This window comes from Fusarium falciforme, chromosome 5 (genome assembly GCF_026873545.1).
Source record: "Fusarium falciforme chromosome 5, complete sequence".
Taxonomy (NCBI): Eukaryota; Fungi; Ascomycota; class Sordariomycetes; order Hypocreales; family Nectriaceae; genus Fusarium; species Fusarium falciforme.
The window spans coordinates 1,297,716-1,324,031 of NC_070548.1; the positions used below are offsets into that span (position 1 = coordinate 1,297,716).

A 26,316-nucleotide genomic window follows, 5' to 3' on the forward strand; every position below is an offset into this window, starting at 1 on the left:
ACCAAGTTCCATGGTGCCGGTTATGCCCAAAAATCCGGAACATGTGCTCAACGGAGAGTTGGAGACATTTTTGGGCCAGGGGAAGGGCCTCGTCGTAGTGAGGATCGCTGGGGCTCTGATGGATGACGTAGAAGAGCAAGGGTCTGTGAATCCATTCTCGGCAGCTGATCTCTCGGTTCTTGACAAGCTGCGCGAGCTCGTCGTTGGACATTGCATCGTCTTTGAGGTCGATCTGGGGTGGGATGTGAGAGTGCCTATCCCCTGTCAGCTTCATCGTTGAGATTCAGGGGTTCTCTCACCAAATGTCAATCTGTTCACCAAATTCCTTGCACTGCTTGATGATATCGCCAATATTGTCGATCCAGCCTCTTTCTCCATCGCGAGCCATGACGGCCAAGATTCGATTGATCATTCTTCGGTATGAGATCTCGGCGAGATAGTAGAACCAACTCTTTTCTTCTTCAGGTACGATATCGTCTCGGAGAGTGTCTAGGGCTTGGTTTTGAGCTGTTGGGGAGGCTAGTTCTGTAGGAGGGGAGGGGAACATGTCGGGATAGTCGCAGTGTGCGATGCCGCTTGGCGGGAGAGGGATCTCTAGCCTTAACTCGCTACTTGATGTCAGTCGGTTTTGACATGATATTTGAATGCTTGGCTTACTATTCTGACTTGACACAAGACCAGTATAGCCTTTGCTCTAGTCTATGGGTTTCGCGGGTTACAGCGTGGTTTTCCGGAGACCTTCTCTGACTGCGTAACCAGAGGAGGTTGCGAAGATCAACGCAAGCACGGTTAAAATGAGACCATGCTTCAAGTGGTCGAATGCAATACATCTCGTACACTCCGCAGAAGAATAGGCATTGCGTGTTAAGTAAAGAAGGCTGCAAAAGCCCCAGCCGCTTCTTGGCAGCCAGGTAGTACGATGATGCGGTATCTTGGTCTACGTAGGCGGACATGGAGGATCTTACGGACACGGGTGTGCTATTGATTCCAGGGTCAGTCTGGAAAGGTGCTGCGAGACATGCAAGAGCGCAGGATATCAACTGAAAACCATCAGCAAGGGCTTTGATGACGTGTTAGGGGGACATACCACAAGGCACGATGGTCCATCCCACCTGGGTCCATTCTCTGCGGCGTCTCTGACTTGAGCTTTATAGTCTGCCACATCCAATATGGGGTTCTTCACGTGTACATAGGCCAAGAATTTCTTGGAGAGAGGTATGAAGTCGTCTTCTTGGACGCCCCTACCCAAGGAGCCAGTTCTTATGTTCTCAGCCTGGCCGCTGTCCTCTTTTGCCGACTCCAAGATGAAAGAATGAACATCAGGCACCAAGCCCTCAAAGATTGGCCAGCGCAGGACTCCCTCGCAGTTGTTGGCAGCTGACGGGAAGCCAGGGATATCAAGTGTCTGGAGGATGTCGATCTCGGGGAGATTGGTGGTGGTTTCAGCAGTAGGAGCAGTAGAAGTCAAGAAGTTGACTGACATGGGAGCCTCTGAGACCTGCTGTGAGACATCTGAGGGCTGAGCGATGGCTGCTAGGGGTCGAGACTCCAAGAGTGTGACAACATGGTTGAGGCGATCTAGGATGGTCAAGCTGGCTGGGTCGAAACTGTTTGTGAGTATCAGCAAAATGTAACCACTTTAATAAGAATCCAGAAACACTGACGTCGAATAGTCCGAGGTTTCAGGACCAGGGTATATGCATTGTGCTCCATTCTTGGAACAGAAACCACACGCCGGCCGAACATTATCACACTTTGTCTTTCTCAACCGACAGCTCTGACATGCCGTCACGGCGCGTTTTCGCTGATACATGGCTGCTGTGCGTGGTCTCTTGTTGCCCTGCCCCCCTGCGGCACGGGACTGGGCCTGAGGCGCTTGATCTGCTCCATCTCTGTAGTTGAACATGGTGCAGTCTGGACAGGGAGATGAAGAGTCGGGGAGTAGCGGAAGAGGTTTCTCGATCTTGGGGCTTGTTCTCTGTGGGGAAAAGCCAGTTTTGCGGAGGGGAGTCATGTCTCGGGGAGTGTCGGAGATAGTTCCAAGTGCGGGGAAGTTGGAGGGTCACGAGAGCTGAAGACGAGGCCCTTGCAACTTTTAGGTGTGAACTAGGTGCGAATAGCTTCATGTTGTGGCTGAAATTGTGATTGATGGGTTTTGACAAGTCAGCTGAAGCTGCCCTCAAAGAGCTAGGCAAACAATGACGACGTTTAGAAGACTGCTTGTGCTGAGTTGGTCAAGGTATTTAACACTTTATGAATATCTCGTGACCGCAACTTTAAAAGGCCTTAAGTTACAAAGAAACGCACAGAAAACACTTTAGATGCTGTTAAATTTATTTTTGTATACTCTTTGATTTAATCCTGTGGAAACTTGGCACCGCCCTGCCTCCTCACTTCATCCAAAATCTCTAGAACACGAACCGTCTCGGCCCAGGGCATGGTTTGGCTCTCAGTCCTTCCCGCCGCAATATCAACCGCCACAGAATCAGCCTCCCAGTAGAAGCCCTTGCCCGGTCGCTCAAACTCATACTTCTTTCCCTCGGTGTCTTCGTTCTTATACACTGTGAACGAAACAGGTACAGAGCCTGCGGGCCCCTCGACGATAATATAGCCGCCAGTTCCTTCAATACGGCAGAAGCCAGTAGGAGTTTTGACAGACACGTTGGACGTGAGAACTCCCTGCTTTCCATCCGGGTACAGCAGAATGATTGAAGATGCATAGTCGACGCCATCAACCAGTGTCTGAGCTGCCGCGATTTTTGGTGTTTGCGCCTTCTCACCAACTCCAGAGTCGAGATTCACAAGACCCCATGTCAAACTGTAGATGCCAATATCTAGCAAGCTTCCGGCTCCAAGGGCAGGGTTCTTAAGTCGTGATTCAGGACCCAGAGATTCGAGGTGCATGTTCATGGCAAAGTCGCAAAACACGCGTACAACATCGCCAATGACCTTTTCTTCGTGGACGAGCTTTTGAAGGGTCTTGACCAGCGGGAAGAAGCGTGTCCACATAGCTTCCATGACAAACACACCCTTTTGCTTGGCTGCCTTAAAGACTTCCCTGGCGTCTCTAGCATTAAGAGTAAAAGCCTTTTCGCAAAGAACATGCTTGCCCTGCGCAATGGCGTCAAGGCAGTTTTGTTTGTGAAAAGCATGAGGAGTTCCGATGTAGATGATGTCGACATTGGGATCCTTGTATGTCTGCTCGTAGCTACCATACACGGTAGGAGCTGGGCTTTGGTTTGGAAGATTGGTCTCGACGAACTTTGTGCCCTTTTCGACTGAAGATGATCCAATGGCCTGGATGTGGTGTGTTGCTTGGGCGTTATCCCGCTGGAGGGAGAGATCTTCCACGAACCATGACGAGATGAGGCCGGTTCCAATGATTCCCCAGCGGAGGGATGGTTTTTGTTGAGACATGATGAAAGATATGAGAGGTTTCGCAGAGTAACTTTTCAACGTCAGAGTGAACAAGGGAGAAAGGATCAAATGTATAAATAACGAGAAGATCGATGAATAATTCGACGTCGTCGGCTATATACTAGCACCACGAGTTAACGCCGACACTCCCCGATAGCTTCGAAGCTTCCCCTCATCCCCACTTCCTGTCAGTCCAGGATCGAAAGGTTACCCACAAACTACGGTTGATCTACGGATTCATGTCGGCCTAGAGGTTTGACCTTGAAATATGGTGTGTCTTTCTGATAAACTAACGGGAATTTACTTGCGATGCCGGCGGTCCGGGATTATATGGGAAGCCAAGCAAGATAAATTCGAAACTCCAGCCACAACGAAACGAAGCAGCTATCAACAACAAATGTGATTACAGAAAGGTAATTTTGCCTAGATTGTATAGTATATCCTAGGCTGTGATGCCTTGTATGATTGCAAGAAGGCTTGTTCAACTATCTCCCACACCACCGCACCCAACCATCATGCGTCCTCCAAACTACAAACACCTCCCTTAAGAAACAACCTCAAGCTGCTTGGCCCTTCCATCCTTCTCCCGAGACTCTTCTTCATCCACGCCGGACTCAACCTTGGCCAAACGATCGTGGTCGCTCTGTTTGCCTTCAAAGACTTCCCTGATTTCCTCGAGAGTGTGGCCCTTTGTCTCGGGGAAGAGGAACCAAATCACGACAAACAAAATCGCCAAGATACAGCAGAAAACAATATAGTATTTCCAAGCGATGGCCTTCATAGCAATCGGGTTAACCTGGTTGCCAACAATGAGGCCGGTGAAGGACGAAATGTAGGTGATTGAGAGACCACGGGCACGGAGGGTGTACGGATAGATCTCAACGGGATAGGCCTGGAGAAGTGGCGTCCAGGCAATGTCGTAGAACAGGTAGTAAATGAAGATGAAGGCAACAACTGCCCGTCCTGTTGCCTCGTTGTGCGTGTTGACGAAATGCGAAGTAAGACCGGTCCAAACGACATACGCAGCCAGCATGCCAGCCGTGGAGACAAGGAAAAGAGTGCGACGGCCGAGACGATCAACCATGAGTGCTCCCAGGAAGGTCGACGCAAGCCAGTTGAAGATTTGAAGGAGGCCGTTGATGAGGGTCTGGTCCTTGACCTTTGTGATGCCGATGGTGTTGAGAACGAGGACGAGATAGTAGCTGACGACTCCCACGCCGTTCCACTGAGCGAACCAACCGACAATGACAGCGATGAGAGTGCGTCTGCGGTTGGCGGGTGTTCGAACCAACTCGACCCAGGAGGTGGCGGAGAGGGCTTCGGATTCTTGAGTGATGACCCTTTCGATCTCGTCCATCTCAAAGTTGACAAGAGGGGAATCGGCATCACCGCCGGCGTGGTACTCCGCGAGGACCTTGCGGGCTTCTTCCTTGCGTCCCTGAGAAACAAGCCATCTAGATGTGTTAGCTGAGTTTTAGTGGGCAGAGTATAGGACAAGGCATACCTTGGTGACTCTGGGAGAAAGTACCAGGCCAGAAGCTGAAACGCTGGCAAGGCTCCCTGTAGGAGAGATGGAATTCTCCAGCTCCAAGTCGACTGGATCTTGAATGTGCCGTATGTGCACCAAGCAGCAAATATGGAGCCAAAGTACTGCAGAGTCTAAGTATACACACGAGAAACCAGAAGATGGGATGGCTTACAAAGAAGGTATTGTATAGAGCAGTCAACTTTCCTCGTTGGGTCGGATAGGCCAGCTCAGTGATGATGATGGGACTGGGCTGACTGATGAAGCTGGTAAAGAAACCCAGAAACGCCCTGGCAATGATGAAGCTGTGGATATCCTTGGAGAGACCTTGGAGGATGGCAAAGGCGATGCAGGTTATAAAGCCAATGAGCATGGGCAGCTTTCGACCCCAGCGGTCGCACACATACGACACGACAAACAAGGAGACGACCTTTCCGAGAGGATAGACAGAGTTCATGAGGCCGAGGAGGGCTCCCTCTGGGTTGTCAAAGTATTGACGCCATTGGGGGAGGGTCTGGAGTCCGTTCATCATCGAGCCTATCAATATGTTAACAACGAAGACTCAAATATCGGTCAAGAGGTAGAGTGTACCATCGTAACCAACGGACGCGGAAGAGAACAAGGGGACCAAGAGGCATAGGTTGAGCTTCAAGATATGCCAGGTTCTGTACCACGGCTTTGGGTTTGGCGGTAGAACCTGTTTGGGATTGGTTAGATCTGGCCAACAATTTGTGCTTGAAGACTGCTCACTCGGGAGAGTTCTGAGCCGACCGCAAGTTCGACTTCTTTCTTGCTGAAGATGCCCATGTTTCCCAAAACTGAAGAGTTTTTTTTTTGCAGAAACGAAGAGAGAGCTTGAAGCTGCAAGATAGGACCTCAAAACGAAGGGATTCGTGTCTCAATTTATCACCGTCGATCTCTCACCCAAATGTACCCCAGACCAGTCCAGATCTTGCTAACCGAGAGCAACCCTTTCCTCATGACCCCATGGGGAAGAACCAACAGAGCGCACACGGTAGCAACGAACCAAGGGGGGTTCGTGAGGGGCGAGTCATTATTCCCTGTCCGCGGAGTATCGGCAACGACCTCTAGCGTCGGGGAGTGTCGGTATGCGGGGATGGTTTTGCCAAGTCGGCTGTGGGGGACGGGATTGGTGTTTGATGCATGCGAGAGAAGAGGAAAGTAGTCAGCGAATTATACTGATGAATAAATGTCTAGCAATCTCGCATTTGCGAACTTGCTTCTTTCCAAATCATATCTGCATCGAAGAGCCTGAAAGGTGTACTCTGGCCAATTTGATAGAATCATCGGCTCTCTTTCAAACCTCCACCAGATCCAAGTCCAGAACGCTCAGACGCAATGGGCGGCATTCCTACCCATCAGCCTGAGAGCTCACAAGGCGACTCTCGCATCCTGCGCGTTGGCATCATCGGCTGCGGGGAAATCTCCCAGGTCGCACATATTCCCAACATCAACTTTCTCTCCCACAAGTTCCAGACGACCTACCTCTGCGACATCTCCAAACAAGCGCTGGCCCACTGTGCCAGAAAGGTCCAAGGAGGCACGCCAAAGACAACCATCGACCCCTCGGAGTTGTGCTCTTCTCCAGATGTTGATGTGGTCTTGATCGCCAACGCAGACGCGTATCATGTCGAACACGGCATCATCGCTCTTCAGAATGACAAGTACTGTCTCATCGAGAAGCCAGCAGCCCTCTGCTTCAGAGACTTGGACAGACTCGTCCAAGCTGAGAGCACCTCAAAGGGTAAAGTGTTTGTCGGCACGATGCGCCGCTACGCAACCGCCTTTATCGACGCCGTGAAGGAAGTTGGTGGCATGCAAAACATCCAATATGCCCGCGTCAGGGATATCATTGGACCCAACTCGGTCTTTGTTGATCAGTCGGGTACCTTTCCTCAAAAGTTTAGCGACTTTACTGAGGCTGATGGCGAGGATCGGTTGAAGCATGAGACGGACATACAAGAGCAGGCTCTTGGGAAGGAATTTGACGTTCCGATCACGCCCAAATCCAAGAGGATGCTTCGTGTGCTTGGAGGGTGAGTTTCACTTATTTCTGAGATGAGAGACGAACTGCTAACAATGACTGCAGTCTTGGAACACATGATCTCTCTGCCATGCGAGAGATTCTCGGCATGCCCAAGCGCGTCGCCGGCGCTTGTCTGACCTTCCCCGGCATCTTCAACGTCCTCTTCGAATACGACGGCTTCCCCGTCTCGTACGAGTCAGGACTCAACGGCGTGCCCCAGTTCGACGCACACATCGAGGTCTACTCACAAGACAAGATTGTGCGCGTCAACTACGACTCGCCCTACGTCAAGGGTCTTCCCGTGACTTTGACGATCCGGGAAAGGATTGGTGACGATGGTTTCCAAGAGCGGGTCATTAGAAAGACGTACCAGGATCCTTACACGTTGGAGATGCTGGAGTTGTACGACTGTGTGATCGGAAACAAGACGCCCAAGACGAGCGCGGCCGACGCACGAAATGACATTGAGTTGTTCCGAATGATCATCAAAGCGGATGAAGGTAGATACAAGGCCGAGTCAAGCTCCTAGAAACTAAATAGATTGAAGGTGTTGGTCCTGGTTCACATCACCCTCCCACCTTGTGCGTATAAGACATTCCACCGCTGACCTCTGTCACATACGACCATACCCACTGGAGAACTCGGGATCCCGTCCGCTCTCCCATAGATAAGCCAGTGAGGGGCGGATTAGTAGTTGGGTCGGTGACGACCAGCGAATCCCCGCTGTTGTATGTTTTTTGCCCTTCTCGACGATTTTCTTTTTGGTGTTGAAGTCCCCGTGTCGTGCAGCAATATGGCCTCTATGCCTCCGTACACAATTAAATGCATGTTTTACTTTTGCCACTGTCATAGCTGTTGCTTTTGCATGATATGAAGTTGCTTGAGCATTCCAATCAACTTGGAGGAGGCGTCTTCAGTTCTTGTAAACGGGCCCTCCACCACAACCCACCATCAAGATGGGTCTCAACACCACAACAGCGTAATTGGTTTAGTGGTAAAATTCTCCGTTGCCATTCGAGTAGAAAAATTAATAAAACTATATGTAATTAATTATTACATATTAAAGATTTATAAAAGCTTAAAATTATAATAAGAATTAAATAAAAAATAAATTATTACTTTAATATTAATTAAGTAAGAAAGGAAAATAAAAAAAAAGAATAAGAGAGATTAAATACAAATAACACAAACAATAAGAGTGACCAAAGACAAATAGCAAATATGTGTAATATAAACCAGTGATTGACAGTTCGTTCTCGCGGTGCAGATGGATCGGTGAACCGATGAACTTGGGTGATGATGATGGATGGATTGATAAATCGATAAACATAGGTGAGCAGCGATCACCTAGACTCGCGCGCCAGTTTATTGATGATGCGTTGATTGTCGATGGTAGGATTACCCTGAGCCGCTGGCATCGGCACAGGGGTGGCGATGCGTGGGTATCGACGGGTGATTACAGTTGTAAGAGCACACTCGGTCGGCATTGGTCCTTTCTTGACAAACTGTAGCAGCCCAGAGGTCTCAAGGTCAATGTTTGGGTTGGTGTACAGAGGGTAGTCCCTGTTGATATCCGTCATTCCACTTTCACGAACCCAGTCGTCGACCAAACTGGGATTCCTGCCCCTTAGGAGATGACGGCCGATGGGGATTGGACGCGGCGCCTGCTTCTCACTGGTGAACTTGTAGGCGTTGGATAATTCGGATAGTCGACGGTTATCGCGTTGCTTGAACTCGGCCTTCACCTTGGCCTTGTGTTGGCGGTCTCCTCGGAAATCAGCATCGTACCACCCAATCTCCTTCTTCACCTGCTCATGAGCGATGAAAAGCTGAGCTTTGGCGTCAGTATCCAGCTCGGCCCACCATGCCTTAACCCCGAACTCGCCCGCTGTCATCGATGTGGATTTGCATCTCTCAATATGCAGCAGCAAAGTCTTGACGGTCGAGTGACATGGAATGACGATGCCTGGCGGTGCAATAGTGACGCAGATCTCACATTGAAGGCCTCCTAGGTTTTCCAGCTTGGCCTTGTTTTGCGCTCGTCGAAAGAACTTCTTGAAACCCGAGTGAAATTCGCTGTTGATATGCCGATCCAGTTTGCTCGGCTGCCACTGCTTGTTCTTGGCTTCATCATCCACCGTCTCGTCCTCCTGGCACTTTGAGCAGGTTGCCGTTGCCACCAGCTTTGACCCAAGGGTAGAAGCTTCGGTGCCAACAGCAAGCCAGACCTCCATTGCGGCGCGGGCTGCCGTGGCGTAATCAATCTCCGAGAGTTGATGGGTGATGTCGTTGTCGGGAGAGAGCTCGTCGGGGAACGCTTCCACCGCCTCACCATGATCGATCTGATGCTGGAACTGGTCCTCGGCATCATCCTCCGGCTCATCTTGTTCATCATCCTCAGGGAAATCAGCCCCCAAATCGATACCGGAGTCCTCTACAGGGTTCTCGCTCTCGTCATCGACCGAGGTTGCTGGGGCCTGATTGGTAATATGCTGCCTTGCCTGGTCTAACACGCGGCGGTTGAACTCACGGCTCATCGACTGCAGCTGCTCCACTCGCAACGTTGTGTCATCGATCGTCAGATTCTTCGATTGCTCATCTGCAAGCTCTCTCATCACCGACCGAAGAGCAGCACGTCGAATGACACGGTCGCGGTACTTCTTGGCGCGGGCATTCCCGTCATGGGGGTATTGCTCATCCATCTCCCGTAACTCTCGGAAAACGGCATTCAGCATCGGTCCAACTCTTCGCATCTGATCTTGGTTTAGCCGGGAAAATATCAATGATCCATCGATGGGGCGGTGATCGACTTGCCCGTCGTCGTCACCGAGGGCCAATGAAGTCAAATTGGGGAGTGAGGTTCGTTGGGTCGTGTAATACTTTTCCATGACAATCGAGTGTGGATCATGAGCCATAATCGCCCGTGCCATCTCGGACCCAACCTTGGTGGAGAGATCCATGGCGGCACTTCTCCGAATACTGTAGAATGTAATCTCCTTAGTTAGGCCAATCTTTTGCCCCCGTAACTTCAAATACTCGGTCAGGGCGCCTGATGACAGCGGTTGGTCGGCTTGAACGGAACGTCCACGCGGGCCACCCCTCAAGAGGATGGGCTTCTCCTTGAAGTCATTCTTGATAGAGATGTTCTTCTCTCGTTGAAGAAATAGATCGTCGATTGTGTTGATGCCCGACAACACACCCCTTCGCAGAGCAATCGTCAATATCCGGTGGGGAGCGGAAAGTTCAAAGGTCAGTTGACCATTCGGGCTATGTAGAGATCTATGCATATTATAGATTAGACAACGATGTTCGCTCGGTGAATATCTATGGATGTACTTACAGGATCAACGATTTGTTGCTATCACCCTTCTCAGGGTCCACGGAGTTTGTCTTGAGGTTCCTGATGGTCAACTGAACGAAAAACTTGCCGACCGTTGGCGTTCGTTGAATCTCTAAATCACCCCAGACGAGATATGGCAGATGTCGATCGCCCATGCGGCCAGGCATACCGATGGAGCCAGGGCGCAGAGCAGCAACGCGGCCTAAGACCCAAGCGAGTTGATGGCATTCGGCCAATTCGATACACGGTGTCTCTTGTAAATCAAAATCCATCATGTGGAGGATCTCCTAAGTCCCCACACAAGTGCGGCTGGGTGATGATGCTTGATAGGTTTGGATCTTGTACACAGACTGCAAGTAACGCATGATTTCGGTCATCTGCGAGTCCAGCCAGGCACGATTGGGAGGGGTGATGCGTCGGTCGGTATACTTCCGGAGAGCCCAAAAGATCATGTTCCGTCGATAATGAATCAAGACTCGGTAGCTGATGTGTTTGTCGTTGATAGACCGAGGAACACACTTTTCAACGGCGAAAATAAGAAATCGCCGGAGCTGGGACTTGAGTGTGGCAAATGGCTCATGGCCATCGACCGGGTCTGGAAAACAAAGCTTATCGAGGTCATCGTCGCTGAGCTCACTGCTTTTGTGCGAGTCAGTGAGAATGAGTTTAGCCCAGTCTTGATAGAGTTTCAGATGGGAATCCTGCTGCAGCTGTGTTCTTATTGAATGATGTCGAAACCCTTGTGCGAGGTCGTCAAGCTCCTTGGATCGTTGGTTGAGTGAAAACAGCTCGGAATCTTCTGCATCGGGGTCGATCCCCTCCACTCGTCGAAGGAAGTCCCCGAACTGTTCCTTCTTGCGCCCGATTCTGGCCGGCATCGTGCCGATGGGTTATTAAAGATGGCCTTAGTGCGTGTATCGATGTGTGAATGAAGATGGCGGGCGAAGAAAGTTGGTGGGTGAAGAAAGTTGGTAAGTGAAGAAAGTTGGTGGGTTAAGAGAGCTGGAAATAAACACACAACAAACAGGGAGTAAACAGAGCACCCCGCGCTGCTACATTTAAGGACCTGTCCAAATACTGTATGATAAGAATGGCGGGCACCCAGGTAAGTCAATAAATCCAGTAGGCAGATACCTATCTATCGGTAATCCAGCGATATTTAAGCTTCACTCAGAGTAATAAAAGAAAGGGTCATGTTGAGATCTTAGGCGAAGGACAAGCGCATGGATTATAAGCACGGGGATTATAAGCACAGTCGTGTGGCGAATCTCATTAATATCATCTCATGAACAACATATTATTGACCATAGCCACCATCGCTATAACCTTGATGTTATCCGGGACGCCATCATCTACCCACAGCTTATCTAGTTGGCTTGCTGGTTCTGACCATCAACAAAAAGACTGCCCTCAACCACATCATCCCCATCATCATTATCATCATCGGAATCTTGGATGACAGCGCGCGATCGCGTTCGTCGAGCGGGTGTCTTTGGCGCAACTCGCTTGCTGGATCGGTTATGAGGAGTGTTCACCTGGGTCGACTGGCTATCAGTGCCGTCGATGATGTCGGTATGGAAACTCTCGGTGACTGTGACGACCTTTTTCCCCGTTGACTTGTTGGTCCGGTTTCGCTTGCTGAGCTTGATGTAGACATCGATGATCTCCTCATCGTTGAGGCTGGATAGTTTGTTGATGATTGCCTCGTCTAGATGGCCACCCAGCTGGCCTTTGGCAGCCTCGACGAAGGCGGTGGATGAAGTCTGCACATGCTTTGAGCGTCTAACCAAGGGGGTATGGTCAGAGCTCAGAATGAATCGTTCGAAGCAATCATCGAGCGCCGAAAGATTCTCGACGATCTCATCGAAAGCACGGGCACCCTGGTCCTCCTCGGCCAAGGCCTCGCTGGCGGGTTGACCGGTCGATGAGCGCCGACTCCCAACAGAAGATCGACGACTGGTTTGGCCGCCTAGCTGGTCGATGGCTCTGTTGCCCTTTCTGTAAATATCGATGGTTAGAGCCTGATGGCGGAAAATGGCGTCAAACACATACCTGACTTGCTGGGCGATGTCGAGCAGCATCTTCTCATGGCTCTGGATGCGAGTTGCCACCTAGTGATTCTGTGAGCGGACAAGCTAAGGTTCACGTAGTAACAATATCCTTACCACCTCCAGGTTGTTCATGATGATGAGGCTAGTAACGTCGAGCAGATTGGGGTTGTCAATAGAAAGCCACTGCAAGGTCTGCGTTACGTCGACGTCGGGTGCAGGGACAGCATTCTCGGCGATGGGCTGGTCCTCCTCTGCTTCGGCAGGAATCTCCGCGGGCTCGTCCATCGTCGCAGCCGAGCGAGGCATCCTTGCTGTCAACGGTATGTCGATGTTGGTTGTGAGGTTTGGAGTCCAATGAAGCGATGAGCGAAGGGGAGATCTCGATAAATCGACGAGAGAAAGAGAGGAACGAGGAGATCGCTCGAGAGATTGTAAACAAACGAGATCTAGGCCTGTTTGTTTTGGCCTACCGTTGATAGATGTGAAAAATCGCCAGCCCTCACCCTCACACTGACCACCAGCTGTCAACCACTGGCGATAGAAGCGAAGCCACACCAAGCAATTTATTTCTCGAGTGGATTCTGAAGTCTTCTGGAATCTTCCCTCACCAATTTTACCCCTCTCTTTCTTGCTCTTTCTCTCTCCATCTACAGCCTACAATCTCGCATCAGCGACAAGTGCATCGCCTACCACCCACCACCGATCGGCCCTCGAAGCAAGCTCAGCCCGTGGGCATCACCGTCCTCGAGCCTCTCAGGCGTAATCAACATTCGAAACGGTTAGCATACTGCCCGCAGATCTCCGGCCGGCGAAGTCTAACATCGAGCGAAGGGTTATGGCATCGACTCCGGTGAAGGCTACCGCGGGAGGATTCCCATCTCTGAGCGATGCCACGCTTTCTCAAACTGCAGAGGATCAAGGCGTCCTCAAGGATATTAGAAAGACGTGGCAAAAGCACTACATATACTGGCCGATGAATATCCGATCTACCATCATCAACAACCTCAAACACGTCCATGCAACCAAATCGAACCGCAAGCAGCCGAGCAGCCACATGATTTGGAAGAATGGTAACTGGAACCTCGGCCATTGGATCATCATGGCTGCTATTTATGGAGCGGGAAAGCTCGGCGGGATGAAGATGATGCTGGAAAAGGATTATCCAGATATCAATTTCGACGAGATGGGGGCCATCGGGGTGGATTCTGATGATTCGGCAAAGGACGATGCTTCGACGGGCCCTGCTGAGTCGACGGATCCTGCTGCTTCAACGACTGCTGGCGCAACAGTGCATACCCCCGAAAACCCCAAGAAGCGAGCCGCCGTCCCCGGCCACCAAGCCCAACGATCATCGCACCGACGAAAGATAACTCATGCGGCCAACCCCCAAGCGATCAACCCTCAGCCGGTCAACCCTCAGCCGGTCAACCCTCAGCCGGTCAACCCTCAAGCGGCCAATCCTCAAGCGGCCAACCCTCAACCGGTCAACCTCCAAGCGATCAACCCTCAAGCGGCATGGAAGCCCCCCAGCTCAAACGAAAATCGACAAGCGTCATACAACGAAGATGGATTCCCAGAGTACGCGGATCATATGGATGACGTTCAGCACAGCGTCGAGGGACCAGCTCAAAGAGAGCAAGACCCTTTCGTGGACACTGCTGAGGAGCATCTCCGACAAGCTCGATTTAACAGACAGATGGACGAAATGGGTGGTCATGATGGACAGCGATCAATACCCCATGGTCAACGAGGCGAGCGCTTCAACTACCAGCGACCCAACTCGGTGATACCATTGCAGTCAATGCAATTCAACGACAACCACTCGCGTTACCCTTCGGCTGACGCTCATCATGAACGAAAACCATCACAGTCGCCTCAATACAATGAACATCCCCCTCGCAACCCCTCGGTCGAGTCTTATCGTGAAGGTGGCCCCGGTGCCTTTTCGACTGCCCAGCGGTTTATATCGCCAGCGCTACCAGCCGTGGCACACACACAGTCGACAATCCACACGAGACAGGTGGCTGAAAGCATCAGTTCATCTCCCAGCCCCTACAGTGAGCCCTTCAAGTTCGAATCATGGGAGTCGGCTACCGAGCCCTCAAAGCAACGCTGGGAAGGGTCACCGGCGCCGTCGAGCAGACCCCCCACAGTCGAGCCATCGATGCCGGCCGCCCATTTCCACAGCCGATCCAGTTTGCAAGAATCACCCAGCTCCAGGTTCAGCAGCCCACTGGCGCAAGGGCCGTTGGTGCCAGGGAATGATTTGCGAAGCCGATCCAGCCAGGGACGATCATCGGCGGCGATTGAAGGTTCTGTCGGAAGTCCCATCAACAATAACATGCGGTCGAGGAGGGGCCACATTCGCTCGAGCGAGGGTGATCCAATGGCCATCGTCCGTCTCCAGAGGGATTTTGATGAGAAAATCTACGCCCTGGAACAGAGGTATGCAGACCAGATGCGATCACTGAGAGCTAAGTGCTCGCGGGAAATCCTCGAGGTGAAGTTTGAGCTCCAAAACCGAATTACATCGCTGGAAGAGAGACTGGTCCATTGCGAGGCTGTGATGGGTGTTTATGACGAATGACTATGGTAATCCCATCGTCTTTATCGGGCTTTATCCTCGTCATCGGTTTTCATTTTTTTATCACCCTCTTTTACGATCGGTATTGACCAGTGCTGGATGGATGCTTTCAGTCATCCGGGGCGGTGGATAGATGATGGATGATGGGTGATGAATGGGAAATTGAGGGTTAGGGTGGAGGTTTACTTGGTCAGGGCAGACACGGAAGGGTGCTGAAGGCAATGGATCCATGGGTTTCCTGTATGATCAAGTTTACCTGTAATGAGGTAGGTAGTAATGATTTTTTTGGCATCATTAAGTGATCTTTTTCTCTCGGTTCTTGCTTTATATCGCGGTGGGTGATAATAAACAATTATCCCTGGTCTCTTAGTCCCCCTATATTTAACCACCTACTGTTAATAGCCCTATATAAATATCCATTTTCTAATAATTAAATATAATAACATTTAAATACTTATAATTTTTTTTATAATTTTTTTATATTAAAAAATATTAAAAAGTTTTTTATATGCTCTTTATGGCATCCCCGCTGACGCAGGTCCTTCTGGGATAGGCTTTGTGTGAATTATGTATGTAATGATGAACTGGACTGTCCTCGGTATGTGACGAGGAGTGATGAGGCGTTTGGGGTTTGACTTAGATGGACTCTCAAGGATGAGATGAGATGACAAGATATCGCACGTATGGAGTGCTTTAGTATGAGGGACTTAATTATATAGACTACGTTACGCCTGAATGGATAATACTATAGCATACGCGGTTTATCAACACAATAGATTTGCATATCAATGAATATAATGCCTAACTGGGTCAATCACACTTCACACATCACGATTGTTCACTAGCAAAGTACTCCAAACCAGACATCCCCATTCACAGATATGTACAGCGAAGGCTAAAAGATGTATATGACAAATAAACAACCCAAAGACGCGGAGCCTAGTCGACGGAACCAAACACTCCACGCAATCATAATCCTGTATCTATCCATCTAGAGAGAAAAAAGAAGAGGCGCTTCCCGCACCCATCGTAGGGCCCCATTTGTGCAAAAGAGCCCTGGGTTCGATTCCCAGATTACGCAATAGATCGGGTGTTTGAGACATCGGGATCGTTTCTTTTTGGTGTTACGAATTTTTGGTGGTGTTGTGGGCGTCAAGGGACAGCCCAGTAGTCGCTCGCCGCATAGGCGTACAAGCACTCACTGGACTCCTTGCTAATCCGGGCTAAAGCCGAGGAAAACCACTGCCGCTGTGCTGGTTCCAACGTGTGCAAACCTGAGGCGAGTGACAAGGGCCAGACAACGAGACTGGCCAAGTAGGGTTGGAAGTTATCTTTCGAAGGCTCCACGCTTCCTTTTGGTGACTTGCGGATGCGACCCAGACAGAAAGGCACAAAAGACGCGAGGGAGTCGGCTGACGAGCCAAGCTGAGACAGGCATTTGAGTGTTGCTGCAGAACTTGGTTGTGGTGCGAGATGAAGTATCTGGAGTCGGGTGTGAGAAACCAGCATCCGGATGGCGTAGTATTCGTTCCACACTGCAGTGTATCCAAGTCTTGCACAAGTCGAGACAGTGCTGGAGTGAAAATCGTCTTGTGAATAATCGCAAGGCTCTGGCGGAGGGTGTTTGGTGTACGACCACTTGCTTGGAAGCCGAGTAGACCAACCTTGCATTTCCTGATCAAGTCTGCGGAAATCGTCAACCAAACTTTCGACTTGCTGAGCAACCAATATCCCGTTCTGTGATGATTGTTTCAGTTCCAGATACTTGTGGCGCAGATCAATGAACTGAATCGTCAAATGGTCAAACTCCAATGCCAGGTCCCTCTCACCAAACACACCGCCATCCCCTAACCAGTGGGGAAGCGGTTGCTCGCGTAACAAACAAGATTTGATTAGTTTCCTTCTAGTCTGCCTTATGATTGCTGTCGGAGTGTAACGGTGTCGATTGTCGAACCAGATTTTCAGAATTGCTGCCGCACCATCGATATGGAACCATACTTTGACCTCCTTGAGAGGCTCCAAGTCGGCCTCATCGCCGTGGTTTTGCACAAATGCCTCGTATCGGGCCATGAAGTGGGCCCCCAGTAGGTACTCGTCGATCTCGTCCGAGCTCGCATTTCCACTGCTGAGGCGTGGGATACGGTTCTGCATGTGTCGAAGCAGACTGAGGTATGATTTTGACGCCTCAGCGGCAGCAGGTCGACAGTTTTGAAAACGAGCAAAGACTGAAAGCGCCACAGCAGAAAAGGCCAAGTCAACAATGGGTGAGGTCTTCCCCTCTGCCTTCCATTCGTGGAGACATTCGGCCCATGTCGTGACCACGCCGGGCATGTCCCGGAAGACTTGAAAGTGATTCTGGACATAGTACGCGTGGGCACGGGTCTTGAGATCCAAATTGGCGTTTATTGGAACAAGGCTAGACCGGGGTCCTCTTGGTCTCCTCTTATCTCCGGCGGCGTACTGGTTCTCAATGTGGATGGCAAACTGCTGCTGCTTGGCAGCGTCGGCCTCGACGCAAGTTCGGCGAGATTTGATGCATTTCTGACAAATGGGCTTTGCTCCGTCACACTATTTTCCTATTAGCTTCTCAGTCGAAAATTGGGGCCAAATCACTTGCCTTGATGCGCCGCGTCTTGCAAGTTTGACATGATGAGTTTGATTGCATGCTCAAGTTTGTGTCGAGGATAAGAGGAAGGTTGTTTGAAAGTCTCCGAGATGATACCAAAACCCCTGTCACTGTCTCAGGCTGCTGAGTAAAAGACGGACTAGTCCTGATTTGGCGAAACCCTGCGAGAACTACCAAACCCTTGTCTGCATTGATCATCTCAGAGCTTGGAGCTAATCTGCTTCCGACGAAACCTCACGAGGTGTAAATGGCCCAAGGCGCCTTTTTACGTGAATTAGTAAAGCAAAGATGCGATATTCGGCAATTTTCCAAGATTTTTTTGTCCGTCGTTCGGACGAACAAGTCGCCCAATACTGCCTATTAAAAGCATCTCAGTTCCCTCCTCTCGCTCCCATATGTCCCCCTCGTTATCGATTCATCCCCTACACTAGACTCTTCTTTTCACACAATGGCCAAGAGTTTTGTCATTCTAGGCGCCGGCCTTACTGGCCTTCCTCTGGCTCACTATGTTCTCAAACATTTTGCCACCAAACACGACCTCAAAGTCATCCTCGTCTCGCGATCCGACGAGTTCTATTGGAACATAGCAACTCCACGGGCTGCTATACCCGGCCAGTTCACAGATGATCAAGTCTTTTTCTCAATCCCCAAGGTCTTTTCGAAGTATCCTTCTCAGAGATTTGAGTTTGTTCTTGGGAATGTTGAGGCCTGGGACCCTAACGAGAACTCGGTCGCCCTGAACCAGACTAATGGGCAAACACGGGTGCTTCACTACGATACTATTATTGTAGCCACTGGCAGCGACTACGTCGATAACATGCCTTGGAAGCTAGTCGGAACACCCCAGGAAACCCGTGACTCCCTTGCCAAATTACGGGATGCAGTGGACAAGGCCAAATCAATCGTCGTGGGTGGCGGAGGTCCGACGGGCGTTGAATTTGCTGGTGAACTTGGCCATGAGTATGCAAGGACAGGCAAGAAGGAGGTGGCACTAGTCATCACCGATAAACTCCCCCTCGAGTCCAAAAACCTTGAGGCGACACGACAGGCAGCCAAGAAGGAGCTCGAAAAGCTCAAGGTCAAGGTCATTACCAGTGCCAGGATCACAAACACCACCCACAAGACCGGAGGAGGAAGTATTTTGGAACTAACAAAGCCTGACGGTACCAAGGAGATGCTCGAAACGGACTTGTTCGTGCCTACTTGGGGCGTCACCTTCAACACCTCATTTGCACCTTCTGTCCTACTCGAACCAAACGGCCGCCTCAAAGTGACATCTTCTCTCCGCGCTCCAGGCTACGACAACGTCTTTCTCGCTGGCGATGCCGCCAATGCCGACTCGTACGCTGCCACGATCAGGGAACCTCAGGTGCGCTATCTTGCCACTGCGATCGGTCAGTACCTTGCTGGAGTCAAGGTGCAAGACTACTCTCCAGAAACAAAGGTTGGTCTGGCTGCTTCGGTTGGGCCCAGTCGTGGAGTTGGCCAGATGGGAAACTTTAACATGTGGAGTTTTCTTGTGTGGTATTTCAAGGCTCGGCATATGTGCACGAATGTTGCTGCCGAGTATGCGGCGGGCGAGAGTCTCATCTTGGGGTCGTTTTGAGTTTTCCAGTTTTATTGTATTTAGTCTATTTCAGTCAAGACAAATTGGCGGTGATTTTATTTTAGTTAAATTCAATCAATCATATCTTGGACTCTCTGCTTGTCTCGAACGCAGTGCACTCAATCTCAACATCAGTACCCAGGGGCAGCTCGAACACGGCCACGCAAGTTCTCGCCTATTGGATGTTAGCCAGAGGTCTCACATAAGTCATCGTTCGTATGGTACTCACCGGCTTGGGGGCCTCGGTAAAGAACTCGTCGTACGCCTCGTTGACAAGAGCAAAGTCGGCCATCTTGGTGATGAAAATGTTCACCTTGACAACGTTCTGAAGGCTGCTGCCAGCCTCCTTAAGCACGGCCTCGATGTTCTTGAGAGCTTGTCTCTACCCAAACAATTAGCCTCGTTTTTTTAAACACGGCGCTTCCACTCACCGTTCGGTCCTTGACCGTTCCCTCAACTAGCTCAAGCTTCTTGCCAGGGATAGCGCCGATGTTTCCAGAGCAGAAGATCAGGCCATTGTGCTTAATGGCTTGGGAGAACTGGGGCAGAGGCGCCGGCGCAGCTTCGGTGAATACAGCTTGCTTTTGAGAAGACATTTTGAATATGATTGTCGGTGAAGTAGTTGACAGTTCCAAGATGAGTCAAGGGAGAGCAAGGTTGAGCTGATTATTGAAGCGGTCATCTGCGGGGAACTCAGCTCGGCGTCAACTTCTAGCCTCCGACCATAGTCCAACTCAAGCCCCATGATAAACTATCTCTGCCCAAGAATAAGAGAAACATTGGACGAGAATTGATAAATAGCCACATTGTGCTCGGGGCCATGCGTTGAGTCAGGCATCTCCAGTACGAATACTAATATAAGCCAAGCAAGGGCAAAAAGTACTAGTGAAGTCGTCATGATGGGCTCCCCTAACGTGATTCCCCTATGACTATGACGCTCCTTCCAGCATCACATGCGTGATGGCGTCGACTGTTGGAGTGGAGTGGTAAACGCGGGTTTGCCGTACTTATCCACAAACACAAAAGGCGCCTGCTTCTTCTACATCCGAATCCCCTTCGACCAGGGCGCCTCCATCGATCTCATCTTTGGGTGGCGCTGGCCATACACAAGCTTGCATGACCCCTACTTCGTTCCCATCGCTCGGTTGTTCTGATTCCCACTCCAGTAACGCTGGAGGTCGGCTTCCATGCCATCATCGAGCGTCGAGGTGGTTGGTTGTTATTTACTCCAGGGGACTGTGGTGGACTATGGAATTGGGGATTACTCTGCCCGATGTAGACTTCCAGGCTCCAGACCATATGTGCCAAGGCCAGCCGAAGAGTACCGGCATGTCATAGAGACGCGAGTCATCGTTTCCTTGTTTTCCACACAAGAGCGATATGTACCAAAGACACGTCCCGGAGTCCCCTAATCCCCTCTATTGATGTGGTCTTGCACAGGTTACTCCAAGACCTAGTGACACGACACCATTTCCCTTGCTTTCGTAACTCCCGCGAGGACAGGGATTTTCAGCGCCATTCTCCAAATATATATATCAAGGTCGTGGCATCTTATATATAGGGCCACGGTTGGAACTGTCAAATGCTCCAAGGTATATATAAGCGGCGACTCCTGGAGGTTGACTGAGTTGACCGTCTGGAGAGGCCCAAGCTCTCCGAGGTGAATGAAAGGACTGCCCGGAGACAAGAATTCATCAGGGCGGGAGAGGCATTAATTCGCCATCGCAATTATATTCACCGGCAGCGACATTGCAGAAATTCTCATCAGGTTATGAGACTTTGAGCTCTGGTCATATATATAAGTGTTGCCTATGTCGGGAAAGGAAGCCTGTACACAAGACGGCAGGCTTGTGGTATTTATATAGGTGAGGGCCTCTTGTTTGCATTTGACCTAGTTCTAGAATACTCAAAGCAATCACGCCATCAAAAGCAAATCTGAATGATCCCATTAACAGAAACAAAAAAAAAAGTTTTTCGTAGAATTAAACTCCGATTTTCCTAGCAATTAGGTTCGCTCCGAGTTGTTGCATGCCACTGATAGACAACCACGTCAACCTAGCTTGCCATGTTTAACTTGGGTAGTTCAAGCAAACGACAAGAAGTATTCGCCCAAGCATATCATGTAGGGAGACAACTTGGTTTTGAGTTAGGATATCGATACAGCAACTGCGAGATTGGTTCCAATAATCTTGCCAAGATCAATCCTTCACCGCCAACCCCAGTCCCCCACGACAAAGCCTCATTGCTCAATTCACGCTTGATTTTAATTAGCCGCAATCCTTTATCAACTTGTCTGACAAGGGCTGGGAATTTCCAGGCTGTCAAGCCCTTCGCTTCTGACTTAGTTCATGCTCAGCCCCTGCCAAGATAGCATGTAACCGCAGGCCTAGTCTTGGCACCAGGCTGAGAAGAACCAACTCCGCAGGCCAAGGCGCGCTGTGTACGTGCCGGAGAGGTGCGCACGCTATTATGGGTCATCAACGGTGGACTAGCAGGGGCGAAGGCCTGTAATTATGCAGAGTTGGTGATCCTCCGGGGCGGAGTTCTGTCTCTGGCATGGGCAGAGAGTAGTATTCTGCCATGGGCAAGCGAAGCAGAGCCTAATCCTTAATTTATTCAATGCCTTTTTCTTGTTTCACGTCTTATTCCTTCTTCTTCTTCCTCCGAATCTCTTCTAATACAGTGCCCCCAGCCGACGTTACTTGCCCAGATCACTCTACAACAACGACGAGCTCTCTTCACACGATCAAAACACAATGACCAAGGCACGTTACGCGGAGCTCGTAGCTCCTGAGGCTCCAGCACCAACAGCAATGGCCAAGATAGACTCCCGGCGTCTCTTCGCCCGTCAGGAAGATGAAGACCTCTGTGGTCTATACACCCAGAGTGAAAAAAGTATTGCCCTCCTCGCAGTGGCAAGCCCGTTTCTCTAACAAGATAGCCGGTACCGTCTTGTCCTTTCTCTGTAGCAAAGATACTCGATGCGAGACCACTGGCGCGTTCTTTGGCTGCAGCAAATCCGTATATACAACATGCTACGCCACGACCGACAAGCTGCCAGCCACGAGGGATGAGCGAGGCGCATACTGGTATAATACCCGGTCTACCACCCATACAAGAGGACCTGCTGACTGAATCTGGTCCAGCACTGGTTCCGTGTATTCCCACTGCTGGACAGGAATCAAAGAGATCCATGGCGAAGATATCACGGCGTACAGATGCGACAGTACAGCCGTCCGCGACCCTATTTCCGTAATGATGACCATCGAGAGCAAAGTGACCCAGACCAAGACGAACGACGATGGATCACCAACAGTCATCATGACAACACTCCCGCCTGTGACGGCTACAGTCAGCGTGACGGGGCAGCCCGCCAGCGGAAATTCCGATGGAGGTTCCGAGACACCAGATGGCGCCATCGTCGGGGGCGTGGTCGGAGGTGTAGCATTGATCGCTCTTATAGCATTCGGGCTCTGGTTTATTCGCTTCCAGAAGCGCAAAGCTGCCGCGGAGAGTGCCAAATACAACGCTCAGTCGCCTTTCGGTCATCCCTCGATGATGCAGCAGGCCATGTACGAGCATCCCTATGCAGGGAACCAAGGAAATCCGACACTCACATACCACCAACTCCCCGCAGACAACTCTGATCGGCCAAAGCCCAAGACTCCACCGCCTGTTGAGCTGCCTAACAACTCGGGACGACATTGACGACTGCTGTGCGGGGGGGCTTTCGGAACAGGACATGCTGTCGGGAAGAGGTTTGAGAAAGCAATAGATATCCAGGGGCGTTACAAAAGATGGGTTTACAAGAAGGATATAGATTCACGGATTAATGATGATAGATATATATAGTTATTTTGCAGTATTTAAATACCCACTTCACGACCATATCATCAAGGGACCCTCGAGTCATAATGACACAGATAAACTACGAATGTTTTTAACTCCCGAAAGGTCCCAAGCATTCCTCGGGCACCACATGACAGTTTCAAATTCTTCCTTTGGGCACGCGAGAGTCGCCCTGCTTCGCAGAGGCATTCACAACGTGAGGCAAACCGCCAGAAGTTTCTGGGCAATCAAGCAAGAGCCCGGCTTTCTAGAAAAGTCGGAGAAGTGGCCATGTGCATCACAGATGTGATTTGATGACGCTGGCTACTTAGCCTTAACAGTACGCTGCCTCATCAAATGAAGGTGCAACTTGTTCTGCAGTTATCCGCCTCATTTTCATCTCACGGTATCTTTACCTCAGGCTTCAGTAATTAACTTGAACATGTAATCTTTCTATTAAAATTTATTCTTCGCATAAATATAAATATTCGATACTCCGAACCTTCTTGATCCAAGTTTCTCAGTCCTCCCTCAATACCAACCTCACACTATATCCCACAACACAACCTTGACATCATGTCTATGTGCGATGTATGCTGCTATACTGTATTCCAGGACAACCATGGACACAGACAGGTGTGTTCTGAATGTTGCTCAAACATCAGAGATATCGCCAATGCCTACGGCCCAGACGAGGCCGTCCGACAAGTCCAAGAGGCAGCGCAGAGGTACCTAGACATCTGGCTAACGACCGAGACCGTGATGGACACGTTGACGGCTTGGTTCCCCGATCTCTTTGAGTCGAGTCAGAATGGCTGGGAAGCTCAAGGGGTATGTACCATGTGGCTAGACATAGAATCGCAAGTGTTCTAACTTTACCAACTAGACTTGTGATGGGTCGACCACAGCAACTTTTCAGAAAGTCACGGGTGGTTAAGCCTATCTTCAGGATGCATCAGCAACTAATGCTGCAAACATTGGGCCCATGCATCTCCCAATTACGTGTGCAGTGGTTGTGGGTTATCGTGGGTAGTCAAATACCCATGGGTACCCACGGGTTGACGGATCTTGTGCGAAGCTTTGGCCCGTGGGTACCCATGACTACCCATCCATCGCTATGTGATACCCATGGGCAAGGCTTAGGTAGATAATACCCATGGGCATATCGTGGGTGGATTAATACCCATGGGTGCCCATGGGTACCCACAACTGCTCACACCTCAATAGTATGTATTAGGTTGGCAGTATTAGTTGAACATTTTATTATTAAGCACTCAGCCTACAGCTGGCTTTGAAAAACATTCTCAATCAAGGGCTGTGGCACTGCCTTCGCCTTGTTTGCAAAACGATATCCGCTAAAGAGTATGCTGCACTGCCAGCAGTGCAAACCCAAGCAAACATTTTATACTACATTAGAGACCAAAGGTACTCCGAAACAGGGTCCTTCCAGAGCGTAGGACAAACATGAGCTTCATCAGCAGAGGCAGCAAACTCAAACTCCGACCAGACATCGTAAGCCTCAAACCCCTTGACCCAAAGAACCTCAAAGGCGCTTCCTACAACCACCAGCCCAAGCGACATGTACAACGGCATGACGAGGGTGAAGCCAAGATATGTTACTGAAGGCAACATGAGGTACTCGAAAAACTGCTTGAGTCCAAGCCTAGGGTTCGTTTTGGGGTTGGTGCGTCCTTTTATCCAGGCATGGGTTGCGAGGATGACGCCGAGGATTCCAGGTATAAAGACAAATCGAGACAGGAGTAGACATTCCTTTAGGAAGACCTCAAGAAAGATCCAGTGTGAGCGTTGTGATACCACGGGTGTGCCGTTGGACATGCAGGCCAGGTTGCACAAGGCATAGATGGGTATGATGCAAGTCCATAGCCCGTGTTTCTCTGAGTAACCCAGGAACCACCATCGGCAGGACCTTTGAGGATCACCGGCAAACAATGGCAGCGCCGCGTCAATGTGTCCACCCGATGCCTCTTGTGTCGCCTGGCCAAAACCAGGGAAGTTGAGCAGCAGCGCAGCCGACAAGACAGATACAGCAGCAGCGCCAATGGCAAGTTCAAAAGTCCGAAAGTCGATGGCACTGAGCGATTCCCAGCCTCTTTCATCGACTCGCCGTGCGTAAAGAAAAATGGTGGCGACGCACTGGAATAGTGTCCCGAGCACGAGGAGAAGTCTTCCAGCAGTGACATAGGCTTCGGCAAGCCTTGAACCTGCAACTTGCCCTGCACCTCCAGACTCGAGTGATCCAGTAGGAGAGCGGGTCAGCCCTGAAGGCGCGTTTGTGATTGCTTTCTTTCCCAGAAGGGATGTCAGCCGACGTGTGTATGTTGACCACTCATGGCCAAGAGATGAGCGACCGGTGACGATATTGGCAATACACACGCCAGTGATCAGCAAGAAGCCTAAGAATATCTGAAGTGGAACAATAAGAGGGCAGAATAGAAAAAGAATTGGCTCAATAGATGCCAGCTCTTGGTTGCGAAGGGAGAGGTAGTTGCAAAACGCGGCGACGGCGGTGAAGTGTGCGATGATGAACTTCACCATCAGCTCTCGCGCTGTGCGCCGATCATCAACCGGACACAAAAGTTCAAGATCCATGATTTATATGCCATATTATAAAGAAGATAAGTTGTCAGGGCTCAAGGAGGTGACGACGGGTTATCAATTATGTTTAAGCGCCCAGAGTCATGGCAGCTGAACAGCCACAAAACCATCAACAATGCCTTCGACCAATGAGGCTATGGTTGCTTCATTCATCATGTTTAACAGGGCAAAAGTGAGCCGCGCCAATCCAATCATAAAAGCCCGGTTAGCGACGTTGACAGTTTTGTCCTGCCTGATAGAAATAGCCGCTGCAGCTCCGAATGGTAGTTGGGATGCAATTGTGATAGAGTAAAGTATTGTCGTTGCAAAACGTATTTTCACGAAATAATTCTCAAGGCGCAATAAAAACCAAAGAACACCTCAACAAGAGTATCAGAAGAGCAGGACAAGACATTTCATTGAGCCCAGGCTCCATCGCAGCATCCCACTGAGTTCCACCTCATCTCTGCCAGAACACCCGGCGCGCGGATGGAGAGTCGCCGTATTTGCGCCTGGCCTCAAAAAAGGCATCGTATTCTTGCCATGACCAACGTGAGGAGGAAAATGCCGCCAAGTCGAATTTGTCAGTGCTTCTCATCTTCCTGCATCCTTGCGTCTCGTTGAAAACAGTCTTGGCCATCTTCATCCATCGAAGCTCTGACCCCGTGGCGCAACCAGGGCTGTCGCACCACAGTAC

The 26,316-nt window shown here is 50.3% G+C and overlaps 8 protein-coding genes and 1 pseudogene across 9 annotated transcripts, besides 1 other annotated feature; 3 read left to right on the forward strand and 6 right to left on the reverse strand.

Moving 5' to 3' along the window:
* Nucleotides 1-4: 4 nt before the first annotated feature.
* NCS54_00664800 lies at nt 5-1,906 on the reverse strand (annotated as a pseudogene). The gene is made up of 5 exons: nt 1,665-1,906; nt 1,084-1,607; nt 658-1,009; nt 300-608; nt 5-254 (listed from the first exon to the last, which is right to left on the reverse strand).
* Nucleotides 5-1,906: a sequence feature.
* Nucleotides 1,907-2,355: 449 nt separating this feature from the next.
* NCS54_00664900 (GFO-IDH-MocA domain-containing protein) lies at nt 2,356-3,417 on the reverse strand (the record flags this gene model as incomplete). Its single annotated transcript, XM_053152098.1, has 1 exon — nt 2,356-3,417. One exon carries the CDS (start codon nt 3,415-3,417, stop codon nt 2,356-2,358), a length of 1,062 nt encoding a protein of 353 aa, XP_053008073.1.
* A 544-nt stretch (nt 3,418-3,961) lies between these two features.
* On the reverse strand, nt 3,962-5,749 carry NCS54_00665000 (MFS domain-containing protein; the record flags this gene model as incomplete). The annotated part of the gene is made up of 5 exons (XM_053152099.1): nt 3,962-4,871; nt 4,922-5,067; nt 5,118-5,479; nt 5,534-5,639; nt 5,693-5,749. 5 exons carry the CDS (start codon nt 5,747-5,749, stop codon nt 3,962-3,964), a joined length of 1,581 nt encoding a protein of 526 aa, XP_053008074.1.
* Nucleotides 5,750-6,301: 552 nt separating this feature from the next.
* On the forward strand, nt 6,302-7,518 carry NCS54_00665100 (GFO-IDH-MocA domain-containing protein; the record flags this gene model as incomplete). The annotated part of the gene is made up of 2 exons (XM_053152100.1): nt 6,302-6,999; nt 7,053-7,518. The coding sequence occupies 2 exons, from the start codon at nt 6,302-6,304 to the stop codon at nt 7,516-7,518; spliced, it is 1,164 nt and encodes a 387-aa protein (XP_053008075.1).
* A 4,178-nt stretch (nt 7,519-11,696) lies between these two features.
* NCS54_00665200 (Hypothetical protein) lies at nt 11,697-12,686 on the reverse strand (the record flags this gene model as incomplete). The annotated part of the gene is made up of 3 exons (XM_053152101.1): nt 11,697-12,327; nt 12,382-12,440; nt 12,495-12,686. The coding sequence occupies 3 exons, from the start codon at nt 12,684-12,686 to the stop codon at nt 11,697-11,699; spliced, it is 882 nt and encodes a 293-aa protein (XP_053008076.1).
* Nucleotides 12,687-16,877: 4,191 nt separating this feature from the next.
* On the reverse strand, nt 16,878-17,629 carry NCS54_00665300 (Zn(2)-C6 fungal-type domain-containing protein; the record flags this gene model as incomplete). The annotated part of the gene is made up of 3 exons (XM_053152102.1): nt 16,878-16,886; nt 16,963-17,532; nt 17,582-17,629. 3 exons carry the CDS (start codon nt 17,627-17,629, stop codon nt 16,878-16,880), a joined length of 627 nt encoding a protein of 208 aa, XP_053008077.1.
* Nucleotides 17,630-18,038: 409 nt separating this feature from the next.
* NCS54_00665400 (Pyr-redox-2 domain-containing protein) lies at nt 18,039-19,196 on the forward strand (the record flags this gene model as incomplete). Its single annotated transcript, XM_053152103.1, has 1 exon — nt 18,039-19,196. One exon carries the CDS (start codon nt 18,039-18,041, stop codon nt 19,194-19,196), a length of 1,158 nt encoding a protein of 385 aa, XP_053008078.1.
* A 79-nt stretch (nt 19,197-19,275) lies between these two features.
* On the reverse strand, nt 19,276-19,792 carry NCS54_00665500 (Hypothetical protein; the record flags this gene model as incomplete). The annotated part of the gene is made up of 3 exons (XM_053152104.1): nt 19,276-19,371; nt 19,426-19,578; nt 19,628-19,792. The coding sequence occupies 3 exons, from the start codon at nt 19,790-19,792 to the stop codon at nt 19,276-19,278; spliced, it is 414 nt and encodes a 137-aa protein (XP_053008079.1).
* A 2,160-nt stretch (nt 19,793-21,952) lies between these two features.
* Nucleotides 21,953-22,904, forward strand: NCS54_00665600 (Hypothetical protein; the record flags this gene model as incomplete). Its single annotated transcript, XM_053152105.1, has 3 exons — nt 21,953-22,119; nt 22,166-22,285; nt 22,343-22,904. The coding sequence occupies 3 exons, from the start codon at nt 21,953-21,955 to the stop codon at nt 22,902-22,904; spliced, it is 849 nt and encodes a 282-aa protein (XP_053008080.1).
* Nucleotides 22,905-26,316: the final 3,412 nt, after the last annotated feature.